This window comes from Neofelis nebulosa, chromosome 7 (genome assembly GCF_028018385.1).
Source record: "Neofelis nebulosa isolate mNeoNeb1 chromosome 7, mNeoNeb1.pri, whole genome shotgun sequence".
Classification (NCBI taxonomy): Eukaryota; Metazoa; Chordata; class Mammalia; order Carnivora; family Felidae; genus Neofelis; species Neofelis nebulosa.
In genome coordinates, this window is record NC_080788.1 from 145,624,043 (window position 1) to 145,641,255 (window position 17,213).

Here is a 17,213-nt window from a genome sequence, read left to right on the forward strand (position 1 = left end):
TTTTAAATTTTTTTTTAACGTTTATTTATTTTTGAGACAGAGAGAGACAGAGCATGAACAGGGGAGGGGCAGAGAGAGAGGGAGACACAGAATCTGAAGGAGGCTCCAGGCTCTGAGCCGTCAGCCCAGAGCCCGACGCGGGGCTCGAACTCACGGACCGTGAGATCGTGACCTGAGTTGAAGTCGGACGCCTAACCGACTGAGCCACCCAGGCGCCCCTCAAATTAGAGATTTTTTAAAATTTCTTTTTAATGTTTATTTATTTTTGAGAGAGAGACAGGGCAGGAGTGGGGAAAGGGCAGAGAGATAGAGGGAGACACACAATCTGAAGCAGGCTCCAGGCTGTCAGCACAGAGCCCGATGGCGGGGCTCAAACCCACGAACCGCGAGATCATGACCTGAGCCAATGTCCGACGCTTAACCGACTGAGCCACCCAGGCGCCCCAAATTAGAGATTTTAAAACAAGTTGTAGCTTTCTTGGAATGAGAACCTTCTTTGGCGCTTCTCTTAGGGCATTTGAGTTCAGTCCACGTTGTCAAGATTATATTGTGTGTGAAAGTTTCATAGACACAGAGTACATTTTTTAACTTCCAAATAAATACATAGTACATGTCAGGAATCACTGTTCAAAACATTCCAGTGGCTTTCCGGTTCACTACAGTGTCAGAGGACTGGATGGTTGGCCACAAGGCCCTACGTAGTCTGAGCCCACTCCTGAGCCTTTTCCATTCCTTTGTCTGGAATACTCTTCTCCCAGTGTCCACATGGCCCTCTCCCTCAGTTCCTCCTCACTGCTTACGCGTCCACTGACAGGCTTTCCTTGACCACACTGTGAAATGAGAGTACTGCCTTACCTTGCTTCATTTCCTTCGTTTTATTTCTCGTCGTCCGACATGGTATTTTTTGCTTCGTCTCTCTATTGAAAACTGATGAGGAACCTGGTGTGTGTGCTCCGTTCTCCGGCAGTCCTCTTGGCACGTGGTGGGAGTACGATAAATACTCGTCCGGTGAATGAGGAAATGATGGGGTTGTGGACACTGCCCTGTGTGAAGATTTGCAAACGCAGGCTTTCCAGCTGTGTGTTCTGCATCTTGGTCATCTGGAATCCTCCAGCGTCTTCTTTGACACCCGCTTCATGACCGTTCGTTTGCTCGGTACACATTTGAGAGGTGTGTATGCACCAGGCATTGGGGGAATACGAGAGTGAACAGTCTGACGAATCCCTGTGCAAGTGTAGCTCACAGTCTGATGGGGACCTGCCCTGGTAAATTACAAGGTCATCGACAGGAGGGAAAAGTGTGCTTAAAATTCGTGCCTGCTAGTTCTTTGACTGGAATGTGTGCAGGGCTAGGGGTCGGATCGGCACTACTGGCCTTAGTTTTCAGTTTCTTATAAAGAAATGGCTTTCAGAGAGCCTGATAATTGGGATGTGAATGTCTTTGTTAATGTATGAACATTATTCTTATCATTTTTATTCTTATTTATTTAGAGTTAGGTAAAGTGGTAAGAACTTCCTAGAAAAGACAGCTGGATTTACAGACTGTGGTTGAAGCCTGCAGTTACAAATGAAGGGTTGCTGTACCCTTTCATCATATGCGTGTGTCTTATCATCATCCTTTTCTTTTAGACTTCGAGAATTTCCTCTTGTCACGTTATAATTTATTTGTTCTTTTTGTTCACGATGGACGTTTGCTTCCAGTTCTTTATTGTTACAACTGCTACTGCTGGGATCTTTCTTTAACTTAGTTCTCGATATCCATTCGAAATGTCGATCCTCAGCCGTGAGGTCAGTGCCAGAGTATTTTCCCAAGTGGTCAAACTGGTTCACGCTGCTACCAGTAAAGTGCAAACTTTATCTGCTTCATGTCCTTGCCAGTAATTGCTTTCGTGGGACTTCTGCATTTCAGACCGTCCAGCGAGGTCAGCACCGCTCTCATACCAAGGAATTCTGCTATTTTTGTGAAGTGTGATAGTGGTATTGTGGTTCTATAAAAAACATGTCCACAGTTTTAAAAAGTTGTGTGTCGGGGCACGTATCTGGCTCAGCTGGAAGAGCACGCGACTTGATCTCTCAGGGTCGTGAGTTCAAGCCCCATGTTGGGTGCAGAGGTTACTTGTATAAAACATTAAAAAGATGCCTATTATATATATGTGGGGATGAGATAACTGGGATTTACTTAAATTCTTGAGCACGATGTAAAGCACATTTTGGGATCAACTGGCCAGATTGGAATACAGACACAGATTATTGTTTAAATGTTGAATTTACTGTTCCGTGGTTATGTAAGAGAATAATACACCTACTCTTTGAAGATACAGGCCAAGGATTTAAGAGTACGGAGGCATAATTATGACACTCTCCAGTGGTTCAGAAAAGAAATTACATATATACATACAAGTTTGTTTTTATCATTAAAAATAGCCTGTAATTCCTACACCCATCACGTGGGTATAACAAGTATTAAAATTTTGCTTTCATGTCCTTTTTTTATGCTTCTGTGCACTCTGGTTTTAAGCGCAAATAGGTCATATTGTAAATAATAGTTTTTCAACTTGAATTTTCCGATAATTAAACATTAGACTGAGTTTTGATCCCTGACTAATATCCCATCATATAGCTCAGTTTATTTCACCATGTCTTCATTCTTGAATTGTTTCTATTTTTTCAATTTTCCCCTACTATAAATAACAAATGAGTAAGCAGGAATTTATAATGTCCTTTTCCAGTAGAAAAGAAAGCCTTCCTTGATTCTGCAGATCAGGTTTCCCAGTTAAGTGTGTTCAGAGTTCTTTTTCTCTGACGCCTATGACAATTGGAGTTAATTATTTGTGTCATTATTTCTCAGCCCTCCAGACTGAGCTCTCTGAAGGCCGACTGTTTTAATCTTAACTGTATAAGCAGCACTGGGCACACAGTCGGCCTGAAAGATGCATTGAATCAGTGGAGAAGGGTTAAATGTAAAATAGAATAATTAAATATAAAATACCACCTTTCTGCCACCTGCTTTGAAAACTCCAGTTTCTTTAACTGGATGAAAGTTCCCCCACCCCTACCCTCACCACCCAAGATTCAGGCATTGGAAGTGGTAGGACTTACAGCTTTGGCGGAAAAACCTGCCCACTCCCAACAAACACGCCATTCTCCCCCGCCCCCCATTCTCACCACAGCACTGTGCAGTTTAGCCTCCATTTTCAGGGCTCGGGAAACCTGGGCCCACAGAGGGGAAGCGACCTTGCATCAGGTCGTGCTCCTGCGCACTTCCTAGAACCCAGCCTCCCTCCGTGTTTCCCTTGGCCTGTTCATCTCACTTAGAGATCCCTCTTTTGTGTGCCCTTGTACACAATGGGTTGTACTGAGGGAGGGACCATTGTAAGTACAGGGCGGCGGAGGCAGGGTTAAACATAGGCCCCTATAACTCCAGGCTTGTAGTAGACAAGCTGTAAGGAGCCACTAGGATTTGCGGGCTCGTAAGCCCTTCTTCCTACCACCTCCGCCTTTCCCTGCCCATAACTCCTCTGCAGGAGGTGGGCCTGAAATCAGTAATTTAGAAGAGAATCACTTTGTATAGTCACTGAAAGGAAATATTTTTGCATGATTGAAATTCACAACTCACAAATTCGCAAACCTCCTTTTATATAGTAACAATATAAAGAAGCACATTTCTTCCTGTGTCTGTGGTCCTGATATTGTCTGATCTTTTTAATACCCAAACTTAAAGATTTTGTGCTTGTTGAAGTGCTTTTTATCACATTAAAATGAAGAATGTTCCCACACTCATGTTCTTTACCTCAATATAAGGCTCTAATTCACCAATTCTCAAAGTCATCTGGGGGCATTGTAAAAGCAAACCAGAACATCTAGAGTATAGTCGGTTCTTTCCTTGATCAGCTGTGCTCACTTCTCAGAACTCACCGAGCTGTGCCCTTATACGTGTGCCTTTTCTGTACGCCCATCATGCTTCCTAAAACCGATGTATACATCCACACACATACGTATACACACATAAACACACATAGGTGCAAACACATGTATGTGTACAAAAGAGGGTGGAGCGCAAGAGTTAGTACTTCAGAGAAGTTTCTTGGCTGGTTCTCCTGGGTCGGGGCTAGGAACCACTGGCCTGGCGGACATACAGCTCTAATGGGGCTGGAGGACTGGGTTTCTCTCCATAAACTGCTTCTGTGGCTCTGGAGTGCAGGCTGCCTCGAATGGAAACTCACAGGTGCTTATGAAGGAATTCATTTCAGTAAGATTTTGCTTTTGTGTATTTTGGCTCCTCTGCTGCCTTGTGCAGGGTTACCGGACGTCATCTCTTATACTTTTGTCCGACAGATGAGGAAATGGGTTTAGCTTGTAAGCTCCTAACGGAAAGCAAGGACAGAGGGCTCCACTGTTGCCAGCTACGAGCTTGTGAGTGAATCCGTAGTGTCTCTTTACCCCCTCTTCTGTCCGGGAATGTTGCCTTTCGTTAAGACAGAGGCAGACCTCGTCTTGGGCATTGTTCCTTCTGCTCATACTGTACAAAGGGAAACACCTAAGAGAGCAAGTGAAGTTAGTTTGAGTGCACAGGTGCCTGCTTAGGGACATGGTCGTCAGGCAGGTTGACTTGATGGGAGAGATGCATGAGAGTAGTGGGTCGCTGGACTGATTTATTCTTCACCGTGGGCTTTGGGCATTTTTAAGGGAAAGGTGGTTATTGTTGTAATTACAGCCAGACGTCATTCTAGTGACGATCCATTTTGAAAACACAAGAGATCCTATCTGTGTGGTTCTGGAAGGCACACAAGTGTATGAGAACTGGAGTAAAGGTGGAGGCATGTACTTCCCTTTTCCTATTGCAAGATTTTGTTTGTTTTGTTTTGTTTAGAGAGAGTGAGCACATGCTCCAGGAGGGGAGAAGGGCCAAGGAAGAGAGGGAGAACCCTTAAGCAGGCTCCGTGCTCAGCATGAGGTCTGACACGGAGCTTGATCCGGTGACCCTGGGGTCACCACCTGAGCCGAAATCCAGAGTTGGACGCTCACCCGACTGAGCCACCCAGGTGGCTCTTATTGGCTAAGTTATTTTTTTTTTTTTAATTTTTTTTCAACGTTTTTTATTTATTTTTGGGACAGAGAGAGACAGAGCATGAACGGGGGAGGGTCAGAGAGAGAGGGAGACACAGAATCGGAAACAGGCTCCAAGCTCCGAGCCATCAGCCCAGAGCCCGACGCGGGGCTCGAACTCACGGACCGCGAGATCGTGACCTGGCTGAAGTCGGACGCTTAACCGACTGCGCCACCCAGGCGCCCCGGCTAAGTTATTTTTTTAATGCAGCACACAAAATGTTAAATTTAACATGAAAAAAAGCTTTTTTTAATTACTCATAAAATGTTTGCCCTGGAGCCACTTTTAAGATCGTAATAGTCAATCCACTCTTCTGCTGATGAGGAAAAAAGGAGTAGAATTTATCTGCAGTCATACAAAGTTGATACTGGTTGGAGGGGGAATATAGAGGTAGAGATTAGGTAGGAATAGGTCCCAGAAACTGAATTTAAGTAAGTGTGGTTTGGTGGGGTATTTATATATATATTTATATGTTGTTATGATGATGATGATTATATATATATTAATGTTTACTTTTGAGAGAGAACGAGTGGGGGAGGAGCAGACAGAAAGGGACAGAGGCTCTGAAGTGGGCTCTACGCTGACAGTAGAGAGCCCCACGTGGGGCTCGAACTCATGAACTCTGAGATCATGACCGGAACGAAGTTGGATGCTCTACCAGCCGAGCCACCCAGGCGCCCCAGTGTTTATATTCTCCTTTCCACTTGATCAGATTGTCTGTGAGACTGAGTTGGATTTTGTAGTATTTACTAGAGTGTTGGGGGATGGCGCTTCTTCTGTAAAGTGGGATTTTAACAAAAGTGCATTTTACTACTGTGTGCACCCACCCTCACCCCCCCCCCCCCCCCCGCCATGCCCCGGGGGATCATTGGGATGTTAACTGTAGTAATCTCTGTGCCCACCAGGTGGCATAATTGCTTTACTTAAATGATTGAAGCTCTTTTTGATTCTCTTTTAGTGATAACTCATTTCTTATTTTAATAATAAAAGGAGATGCCACGATACGAAAAAAATTTTGGCCTGCTCAGTTTGAGTTATGCGAGAGAAACTGGTGCCACGTTTCCTTTGTAGTACGAATGCTGCTGCAAATGTTACGATGATAACATTTTTTTCGAACTGTATTTAAGGTTATAGCTTTGTCCTCGACCCACCTTATGGTGTCAGCCGCTCGCTCCAAATAGCATATGCAAGATCACAAGGTGTCCTGAGTCTGCAGTGTCCAGAGGAGGGAGGAGTGGGTGAGCTCAGGTGACCGTGGCAACTTTCATCTGCATTCTTCCCTTTTTTGCAGCCGAGTTCGAGACTCCCGCTAATGGTACTAAGGACATTTAGTTCGCCGGCTTGAAACCTGAATATAGAAAACAAGTGAGGCCTCCGACAAGGCAGCCATTTGCCCGTTACCCTCACTTTCCATCACTTCCTTCATCAACCACAGTTTGATTTTCTTAACTCCACTCAAGCGACATGGACTAGGTTGGCTGGCCTGGCTCAGTTCTCTGTACCGTGGAGTGCCCTTCTCTCCCTGTGTCCTTTACTCAGGAGATGGGATAGCCTATAGAGGTTTAACATCACAGGTGCTGTGGTCACACACTCTGTGTGTATGTACATCTTGCTTCTGCTGTTTACCAGCCGTGTGACCTTGGCCAAATGACTTCTCTGAGCTTCAGTTTCTTTCTTTAGGAATGGGACTGATAATGGAATTATTGGAGAGGATTAAAAAGAATCCTTTGGGGGGGGCGTCCGACTTCGGCTCAGGTCATGATCTCGCGGTCCGTGAGCTCGAGCCCCGCGTTGGGCTCTGTGCTGACATCTCGGAGCCTGGAGCCTGGAGCCTACCTCGGATTCTGTGTCTCCCTCTCTCTCTGGCCCTCCCCCCACTCGCGCTCTGTCTCTTCTCTGTCTCAAAAATAAATAAACATTAAAAAAAAATTAAAAAGAATCCCTTAAAGAATTTTAGAACAGTGGCTGGCACATAGTAAAGTCTCAAATATTAGCTACTGTTACTAATCAGTATAGCTATTGAATCTTTAGGAAGCTTGTCTTGATTTAACATCATTATCATCATTATTTACTGATTATCTTGGATCCCATGCTAGTCTACATCTGTACTGTTATTTATGTATTTCTGTTCTCTGTTACTTGTGTTGTTTCAAGCTACCTCAGGAAATCAGTTCATTTTTCTTCTGTATTTTGGCCTGCTTTTCACAGTACACAGTAAGGGTAGTTCAAGAAATGTTTGAGTAGGCTTTAGGAATTTTGTAAATTTTCTTGATGAATCTCACACACATTCTACCTTTAAGTGATGTTACCCCAGAACATAACTCGTTTACCTGTACTTTCTGTAATGCTAAATTCTTGTCAGAGAAGCCAATGGTTTGTACAGTCTGTGCACTTTTTTTTAAATTTTTTCTAATGTTTATTTATTTTTGAGAGAGAGGGAGAGAGAGAGAGAGAGACAGTGTAAACAGGGAGGGGCAGAGAGAGAGGAAGACAAAGAATCTGAAGCAGACTCCAGGCTCCGAGCTGTCAGCACAGAGCCCGACGTGGGGCTCGAACCCACGAACCGTGAGATCATGACCTGAGCTGAAGTCGGATGCTTAACCGACTGAGCCACCCAGGTGCCCCCCCGTCTGTGCACTTGTTAAAGAATCGAAGTGATACGTATCTTTATCCATCATAATTTAAGATTAGACATTTCTCCTTGGTTGTTTCCATAGGAATATTCAAGTTTTTAAAATATTGCACTTACACAACGATAGAATGGTTTTTAAAGGAGAGTACGCCAAGTAACCGATCTTTCTGCTTACAATGTCCAGTCAGCTTCTTCTTGCACCCAGATGACTGCCTGGTTCTGTCCCCCGTGCAGTGGGGAAGGCTGGTGGGTGCAAATGACCGGGTCCTTGCCAACATCCTGGCATTTCCTTAAGCCACATGGACTTTGGGCATCGTCCTAATCACAGCATACTTAATGACCCTCGCCTGCCTGCAGTGGCTCCTCACCCCCGGATTGGGACAGACTCTGGTTAACCTTTAATTTACTAGAGATGAAATCAAGATTACTGTTGCCAGAGATGAGAAAGTACTGGAAAAGTCCCCGGGAACCCCGTGTTCGTTGTTTTAGAGCTTTTTGCCTCCCTTCCTGATTCATCCTTCATCCACCACCTAACGTATCCGGTCATCCTTTGTTTTCATGAAGGCATTTGGGAGTGGATTGTATCGTCTTAGGTTGAAAGCTTATTTTTGCTTTTAAGGAAAGCATGTGGGAGGTTTTGAAAATGCACACTTTACATTTTCATCGTGCCCTACCAGCAGCTACTGGCATGTTCTGGAAAGGAGCAGGGTAGGTGGTAGAGAAGATATTGGGGACTCTAGAAACTGGTGGGTAGCCCTTGTCCCCCTGACTGTGAAAGGGAGCAAGAGCTGAGGACCCTGTGCGTACAGTAGGGAGGCAGTGAGAGACAAGGCCGTCGGCAGCATCCGTTGTGCGCGCACACGGCCCTGTTCTGGATTAAGTCCAGTCTTCAGCATTCTGGGAGGACTTCCTGCTCTGCTGTGGTTTTCAGTTCGGTGCTGACGCAGCTTTCCTGGTGAGAGCTACTTCCTGGGAAGGTCAGGAAAGTGGCTAGAGGTACCGCGGTCGAAACCGTAGCGCTCACCGTGCGTCAGGCACCACTGCCTGTGAACTCCTTTTGTCCAGAGACAGCCGAGACTGGACCTGCGTCTCTCGCACCACACACCTGACCTGTGCTGCCTTTTCACTTGCTGGGAAAGAAACTTTCTCTCCTGTGACATCATTCACATGACAGCACCCCCAGCATTCTTTTGGCAAATTGTTCATCCAGTCTTTGTTGGACTTCGGGGACATGAAAAGAGTGAACGGTTGTATTTTTGCTGGTGGGTATCAGATGGTAATTCTTTTGCAAGCTGCAAGGCTCCCCATCTGTTGACTCATTTTGTCACGCTTTCACCTCACCTAGTAGAGATACCAAGTGACTTCCCCTAAGTGGCTCTGATTAAGTCCTTTCTTCCTTTGTTTTAGATTTGAGTCCTCAGAGGAGTCTACAAGGAAATCTAAAAGAGGTGTGATCTTAAAGGTTACTTGTTAACAACGCTTTACTGTTTGCAGCACAGAAAATGTTCTGTCCAAACTTGCCTGCAACGCTCAGAATCCACTGGTCAATTTTACTGTTCCTGCCACCAGCTAATTTTTCTGTTAAAAAACAAAGCAGATGAAAATACAGTAGTATCCAAAGAATGCTTTGTTTTCCTTGTAATTTTTGAGCTAAATCCCGCTGGCGACCTGGGGAGACAGGTTTACTGGCCCTGTTACTGACGGAGCAGAAAAGACTGGGGCAGATAGCATCTGCCCCCGAGAACGGTGGGCAGGGCAGGCTACTGGGACAGCGCACAGCCCCGCGGGCCTGCCCCCTGCCCTGCCCACACACCTGGTGCGCGGATTTGCTCGCAGATCACATGCCTGGGCGGTGGCTGTGCACGCACCACGCGTCCCTCATCCAGCGAAGGTAATGATAGCGTCTGGACGTTTGTACGCTTGCGGAGTTGAGCTTGTAGAGCGCGAGTTTTCGGTTCGTTTGCCGGATGTCTATGAAAAGGAACCACCCTTCCAGCAGTCCCTCTCTGGGGTTGACCCTCAGTTCACTGCAGATTGTTTTTCCCTCTTCCCCGTACACGGCCCTGGCTTGAGCACATCTCGTTACTTAGTTTTATCACCCGACCTGCAGTCTCTCTGCCGGGGTCCCGTGTGAGCCGTGCAGCCTCACCGTGCATCAGCATTGTTTTAAAGAATCTTAGGGCATTTTCGTCTTACTTGGCATAATCCACCCTATTGTGACATAATAAGCAAGGGAAACGCTTTGGAATAATTCCTCCCCATTTTTCAGACCACCGGTTCCAACTTTTGTGACAAACCAAGGTCATTTAGTTTGTCATTCGCCGACTCGCGGGTAAATAGGAATCTCACTACGGTTGACCCTTGAACGCCTTGGGGCGCCCAACACCCTGTGAGGTAGAAAAAAATCCACGTACAAGTTTTGACTCCCCAGAAACTTAACTGCTGATAGCCTGCTGTTGACCAAGAAGCCTTGCTGATGACATCAGTAGGCAACACACGTTGTTGTGTGTGTTATATGTGACACGTACTGCATTCTTCCAGTGAAGGAAGCCAGAGAAAAGCCAGTGTTATTGAGAAAAGACTTCGACAGCACTGGACTGCAGAAGATTCTCATAAAAGTGGACCCGCGTAGTTCACACCCAAGTTCAAGGGTCCGCTATATACACTCTGAGTGAAATCACTGTCTGTTTGTATGGACTTGCAATATTTAAAAAGGAAATGGAAAACTAGTCTCAGTGTTGAAACTGATACTGAGTGGCACTATGTGTAGCCACTGTTTGAACGACATCGACTTTTTCTTCTGTCAGTGGAAAAGCTTTTCCTCTAGTGTTAGAATACCTGTTCATAAAAGAGTTTGAATTCCTTTTCAGAATTGATTTCTTTTTTGTCAGTTGGCCACCAGTTGTGCCACAATCAGGTAAGATGGTTGTGGTGTCATTGACTAGCATTCTGAGCCTGGGAGGCTCTGACTTTGATCAGGCTTCTGTTAACTCGCTGCGTTACAGTGGGCAAGTGAACCAACCGCTCCAGCCTGCTTCCTCAGCTCTGAAGTGTGGTCATTGCACCTGGAGAGAGAGACGGGGGGGGGGGGGGGGGGGGATGGCCTGGGGACAGAATTCTGTTTGTTTCAGACAGTTCTGTGCTATTTGATTTTTTTTTTTTTTTTTTTTTTTTGGAGCGTGTGTTATTTTTGTACTTTACCAAAAACAAAACAAAGCAAAAAACTTATATAGGAATGTAACGAAGTGTTATTGATCAGTAGTCTCTCTCTCTTTTTTTTTTCCTGGAAGGAAGGCTAGAAAATGTAGAGAGGAAATAACTTTGGGGACGGCAACTTCCCCTGGATATCGAGTCAGTCAGTTTTCCTTGGTGTTACCTTAGTGCTTGAAAGACTGGCACTTGTCCCCTTGTGTTGGAGTTTGAGAGCAGATACCAGGCACTGGTTCATGTAATTCATCTCTTAGATTTTTTAGTATAGAGATAAGTTGTTTGTTTTTCAAACTCAGCGGAGACTAAAAACAAACCCCAATTTAATATTTTTTATTTCTTTTGGTTATCTTTCAGGGTACCAATGTGATATCTGTTTATCATAGAAAATTTAAGTAGAACCAAGTTTAAAAAGAAGAATCATGATCTCTCCCATCCACAGATGGGATATGTTAAGTACCGTTAATATTAGAGTATATTTTTAGCTATTCCTTTGTGGGATTTCTATGTGTAAGATCCATGATGGGATCATATTATATATGATTCTGTTTTGTTACTGTCTGTTCTTTATTTTTTTCTTGCACATGGCAGGCCTGAAATACATATATATAATTCTAGTGCTCATGTACTGTGGTTTCCTGTCCCTCAGTGTGTTTACTGGCGTCTTGTCTTGTTTTTCAGTAGATGAATACATTGCCATTGCTAAAGAGAAGCATGGGTACAACATGGAACAGGTAATGTCATGGTTTTCTTTTGTTGTTAAAATGGGTTTTTAATTGGGAATGCAAGCTAAGCTGGTGTAGCCACTCTGGAAAACAGTATGGAGGTTCCTCAAAAAACTAAAAATAGAACTACCCTAAGACCCAGCAATTGCACTACTCGACATTTATCCATGGGATACAGGTGTGCTGTTTCGAAGGGGCACATGCACCCCCATGTTTATAGCAGCCCTATCGACAATAGCCAAAGTATAGAAAGAGCCAAAATGTTCACCAGCAGATGAATGGATAAAGAAGATGTGGGGTGTGTGTGTGTGTGTGTGTGTGTGTGTGTGTGTGTGTGTTAGTATTACTCAGCAATCAAAAAGAGTGAAATCTTGCCATTTGCAACTACGTGGATGGAACTAGAAGGTATTATACTAAGCGAAATTAGAGAAAGATAAATATACGACTTCACTCGTATGAGGACTTCAAAAGACAAAACAGATGAACATAAGGGATGGGAAACAAAAATAATATAAAACCGGGGTGGGGGGGAGGTTGACAAAGCAAAAGAGACTCCTAAATATGGAGAACAGACAGGGTTGCTGGAGGGGTTGTGGGAGGGGGGATGGGCTAAATGGGTCAGGGGCACTAAGGAATCTACTCCTGAAATCCTTGTTGCACTAGATGCTAACGAACTTGGATGTAAATTAAAAAAAATTAATAAAAAGTAAATGTTTTTTTTTAAATGGCTTTTATAGCCGACCTGTTAAATTGTGTTCTGTGTGTTAGGTAGCCATGCCATTTTTTGGTGGTCACTAGCAAATTAAAAAGCCCTGGTCCCCTTTTTATTGCTTGACATGAGTATTAGAGGGCCCTTTGATTTGAAAGGCACCTGTTTTTCTGTAGGTTGGTAGTATTTAGGGCTTAATACTTCCCCGTTTGAATATGTGGTTTGTCATTTTGTGTGATGGGTTTTATCCTGACTCCGAGCGACATGTCTCACTCAGACCCACAGTGTTTTCTTTTCATATTAACTGTTTTGAATCAGTTCCAAGTTATAATATTTGACTAAGGCTTTCTTTTAAAAATTGTTTGGAAGCTATTAGAAATCTACGAGATTAATTTTTCCCCAAAAGTATGATGATAATCTTTTTTTTTTTTTTTTTTTTTAACGTTTATTCATTTTTGAGAGAGAGCACAGGCAGGGAGGGGCAGAGAGAGAGGGAGACACAGAATCCGAAGCAGCCTCCAGGCTCTGAGCTGTCAGCACAGAGCCCGACATGGGGCTCGAACCCACAAACTGCAAGATCATGACCTGAGCCAAAGTCGGATGCTCAACTGACTGAGCCACCCAGGTGCCCCTTGATGATGACCTTATTTCAGCTTATTTCTAACTCCTATTTTAAAAATCAGCATATTAGGGGCGCCTGGGTGGCGCAGTCGGTTAAGCGTCCGACTTCAGCCAGGTCACGATCTCGCGGTCCGTGAGTTCGAGCCCCGCGTCAGGCTCTGGGCCGATGGCTCGGAGCCTGGAGCCTGTTTCCGATTCTGTGTCTCCCTCTCTCTCTGCCCCTCCCCCATTCATGCTCTGTCTCTCTCTGTCCCAAAAATAAATAAAAAACGTTGAAAAAAAAAAAATTAAAAAAAAAAAATCAGCATATTAATTTGGATTAGTGCTTTCCTTGGCATTCATCTAGATTTTACAGCCTGTAAGTTGCAAGCTTTTATCCTCATGATTGAGGGCACCACTGAGTTACGTTATATAGAATTAAACTCTTTGTTTTAGCCTTGGCCACACTTTTAATTATTTCAGCTTGGTAGAATTTGTTAGAAAAGCTGGTTATAGTAGGATAGTACCAGAATCTTTAGAAGCAAGAGGTATATCCCTTTTCTTTTTCTAAACCCTACTCGTGAATTTCAAGAAGTTGCTCAGAACATCACCAACTTTTTAAGATTTTATTATTATTTATTTATTTTTAAAGTTTATTTATTTTGAGAGAGAGCACGAGCACAAGCATGGGAGGGGCAGAGAGAGAATGAGAGAAAATCCCAAGCAGGCTGTGCACCATCAGTGCAGAAATCAGAGTCAGATGCTTAACCGATTGAGCCACCGAGGAGCCCCTGAAGATTTTAAGTAATGTCTACATTCATCATGGGGCTCGAACTCACGACCTCAAGATCCAAGAGTCGCATACTCCACCAACTGAGCCAGTCTGACATCACCAGTTTTTAATTCTATTTAGAAAGTGTAAAAGTCATTAGGTGATTGCTAAATATACCTAGATGAATTTTTAAGGATTCTGGTCTTCAAAATTCTGATTGGTCTCATTTGGGAGTTACCAGGAAAAAAATTGCTGAATTATCTCTCATTTCCAATTTGTCACCCATTTGAATGTTTTCTCCCTTCTGGGTTACCAAAAAACAACAACAACAACAACAAAAAAAAACACAAAAAAAACCCTCTTTATATTTGAGTCTTTTCAGGAAAAGAGTAACAAAACAGTTAAGTGCATTTATAAATTACTTTGTCGTTTCGTATACAGAGGCATTCAAGTGTGGCTTTTAAGAGCACAGATTCCAAAGGCGCCTGGGTGGCTCAGTCGGTTAAGCAGCCGACTCTTGGTGTTGGCTCAGGTCATGATCTCGTGGTTCGTGGGTTCGAGCCCCACATCGGGCTCTGCGCCGACAGTGCGGGGCCCACTTGGAATTCTCTCTCTCTCCCCCCCCTCTCTCTTTCTGCCCCTTCCCCACTTGTACGCATGCTCGCTCTCAAAAATAAATCAATAAAGAGCACAAATTCTAGGGCCACACTGCTTCTGCCACCTACCAGCCCTGGACCGTTGGCAAGGACGTAATTCTCAGGGCCACCGTGTTCTCATCTGAGAAGTGAGCACAGTGGAGCATGTCTCGCGGGAGTGCGCACGCATCAGCCGCGTAGCAGTGTTTGCCAGGCTGCAGGGGCGTGCGTGCTCTTCTTTTGCCAACCTGATTTCCATTTTAATGTTTCACTCACGTCTTTGGTCTAAAATTTCACTGATACTATTTTTCTAGGCTCTTGGGATGCTCTTTTGGCATAAGCATAATATTGAAAAGTCATTGGCTGATTTGCCCAACTTTACCCCCTTCCCAGATGAGTGGACTGTGGAAGATAAAGTCTTGTTTGAGCAAGCCTTTAGTTTTCATGGGAAAACTTTTCATAGAATCCAACAAATGGTAAGTAGATGAAACCACTGATTTTTCTTTTTTTCCCAGCCTCTCTCCCCTGCAGCATACCTGAAAGATGGGGATGTCATCCGCAAGCCGAGATATTCCCGTGTTGAGCAGAGTAGCTCATGCTTGCCGTGGAGTAGATGAGAGGCTTCAAGTTACAGGAGCAAAGCATCTCCTGGCACTTCCCAGCTTGAGAGCAGCTGTAACACGAGCCCCCCGCCACCCCATCCCCATCTCTCTTGTTGGGACTCCCCCACATTAATGCGATAGAAAGCGTCTTTGATGGTTGTTTGATGAGGTGTGGCGCCTCGTGGAACCCTATCTGCCTGGGGAAGGTTGGCTTATCTCTTATATTCTAGAAGGCTGTTTGGTGGACTCCTACCAGGAAAGCTTTTATTGATGGTTGCACGAGTGCTAAAGTGAATTTTTAAAAAATAACCTAGGAGTTAGGCTAGACGCTTTAGGTGTATGAAAACTTGGGTTCGTCTCAGCCTGCCTTTGGCGATCCTTCCTGGGCTGAGTTTCACGTACAGTCACACTGCAGTAGTTTGGAAATGTACCGATGAGAGTTCTTGAATCTTCTTCTCAGAGAAAAGGGTTGTGCCTTAAAACATTTCTGTGTGTGTGACCGTCCTTATTAACCGTATCTAAGTACGCTTGATTTGTAACGATCAGCTCTAAATCGAAACCAACTCAGTTTTTATGTTTAGCTTCCTGATAAATCTATAGCAAGTCTGGTGAAATTTTACTACTCCTGGAAGAAGACAAGGACTAAAACCAGTGTGATGGACCGCCACGCTCGGAAACAGAAGCGGGAGCGGGAGGAGAGGTCAGTTCCTGCCTGGAGGTGGTGTCTCCCCGCGTGGGGGGTCTCTCGGGTCACTAGAATTTCTAAGAGGCGGTCGGTGCCCAAAGGAAAGGAGAGGGATGGAGTTCCCCAAATGCCTTCCTGGTGGAGCCAGATGTACACAAATATTCTTCAGTAACGTTCATGAGCTGTATCATTAACGCATGAGCCCACCGTTCTTTGGGTATTCGTTTCTTACCGCTCTCTTCTTCCTGCATTCAGTAAACTTCCACCTTATTTCTTTATTTTTTTAATTTTTTTTTAAGACATTTATTTCCGAGCGACAGAGACAGAGCGTGAACGGGGGGAGGGTCAGAGAGAGAGGGAGACACAGAATCCGAAGCAGGCTCTGGGCTGCGAGCTATCAGCACAGAGCCCGACGCGGGGCTCGAACCCACGAACTGTGAGATCATGACCTGAGCCGAAGTCGGCCGCTTAACCGACTGAGCCACCCAGGCGCCCCAAGAAACTTCCAGTTTAAATGAACAAACTTTTCCACATACTCTTTCATACCGCTGAAGGGTGTCTCCTTTTAATAAGAAGGAAATCTATTATCGCCTAGGTAGAATTTTTTTGGGTATACTTACACAAGATTTGTTTGCCACGTTTTATGTCTGGTGTGTTAAAAGATGACAGTACAGTTTAGATTTTCCTCATCCCTTTCTTGACCATCTATTTTGTGTGTGCGAGGGAGGGAAACATCTGTGATTCTTCTTCCTAAGGACACCAGCTATAGGGATAGCTTGGTAAGTAGGATACACCCAAGCCAACACTTCCACCAGATGGCGCAGAGCAGGGGGCGGCCCTGTGCTCCCGCGCAGAGGCAGGTTGGAGTCTCACTCCAGAGGTGGTGTGAACTCCCGTCCAGGGTCAGTGCCACATGCCCCTTCCCCGAGCCTCCGCCTCCTCAACTCTAAAATGAAGCTGCTCACGGTCTAGAAGGCAGCAGGTGGACATAGTGGTTTTTGTGTTAGGTTGGTGGCTTTTTGAAATTTGTTTTCCACGTTTTCTGTAATGCTGTTTTTTTAATTTTTTTAAATTTATTTATTTATTGAGAGAGCGAGAGAACAAGTGGGGGAGGGACAGGGAGAGTTGGGGACAGAGGATCTGAAGCAGGCTCTGCGCTGACAGCAGAGAGCCCGACGTGGGGCTCAAACTCACAAACTGCGAGACCATGACCTGAGCCAAAGTCTGACGCTCAAATGACTGAGCCACCCAGATGCCCCTGTAATGTTATTTTTAAGTTTTTTTTAATGTTTATTTATTTTTGAGAGAGACAGAGACAGGTCGTGAGCGGGGGAGGGGCAGAGAGAGAGGGAGACACAGAATCCGAAGCAGGTTCCAGGCTCTGAGCTGTCAGCACAGAGCCCGACGCGGGGCTCGAACTCACAGACCGCGAGATCATGATCTGAGCCAAAGTCGGACACTCAACCGACTAAACCACCCAGGCGCCCCTGTAATGTTATTTTTTTAAACTAATAATATAAATGAAGTGAAGGGAGAGAGA

At 44.8% G+C, this 17,213-nt stretch overlaps 1 protein-coding gene across 7 annotated transcripts in view; it reads left to right on the forward strand.

The window, feature by feature from the left end:
- RCOR1 (REST corepressor 1) overlaps positions 1–17,213 on the forward strand; it is a 128,488-nt gene that overhangs the window by 87,725 nt on the left and 23,550 nt on the right. For all 7 annotated transcript variants that reach the window (XR_009264829.1, XM_058740336.1, XM_058740337.1 and 4 more), the window contains 3 exons: positions 11,627–11,679; positions 14,701–14,862; positions 15,570–15,688. Coding sequence is in view for 6 of the 7 variants with exons in the window: in XM_058740336.1 (XP_058596319.1) it covers positions 11,627–11,679; positions 14,701–14,862; positions 15,570–15,688 (334 nt within the window). In the remaining variant the exon portion in view is untranslated. The remainder of the gene's footprint in view (positions 1–11,626; positions 11,680–14,700; positions 14,863–15,569; positions 15,689–17,213) is intronic.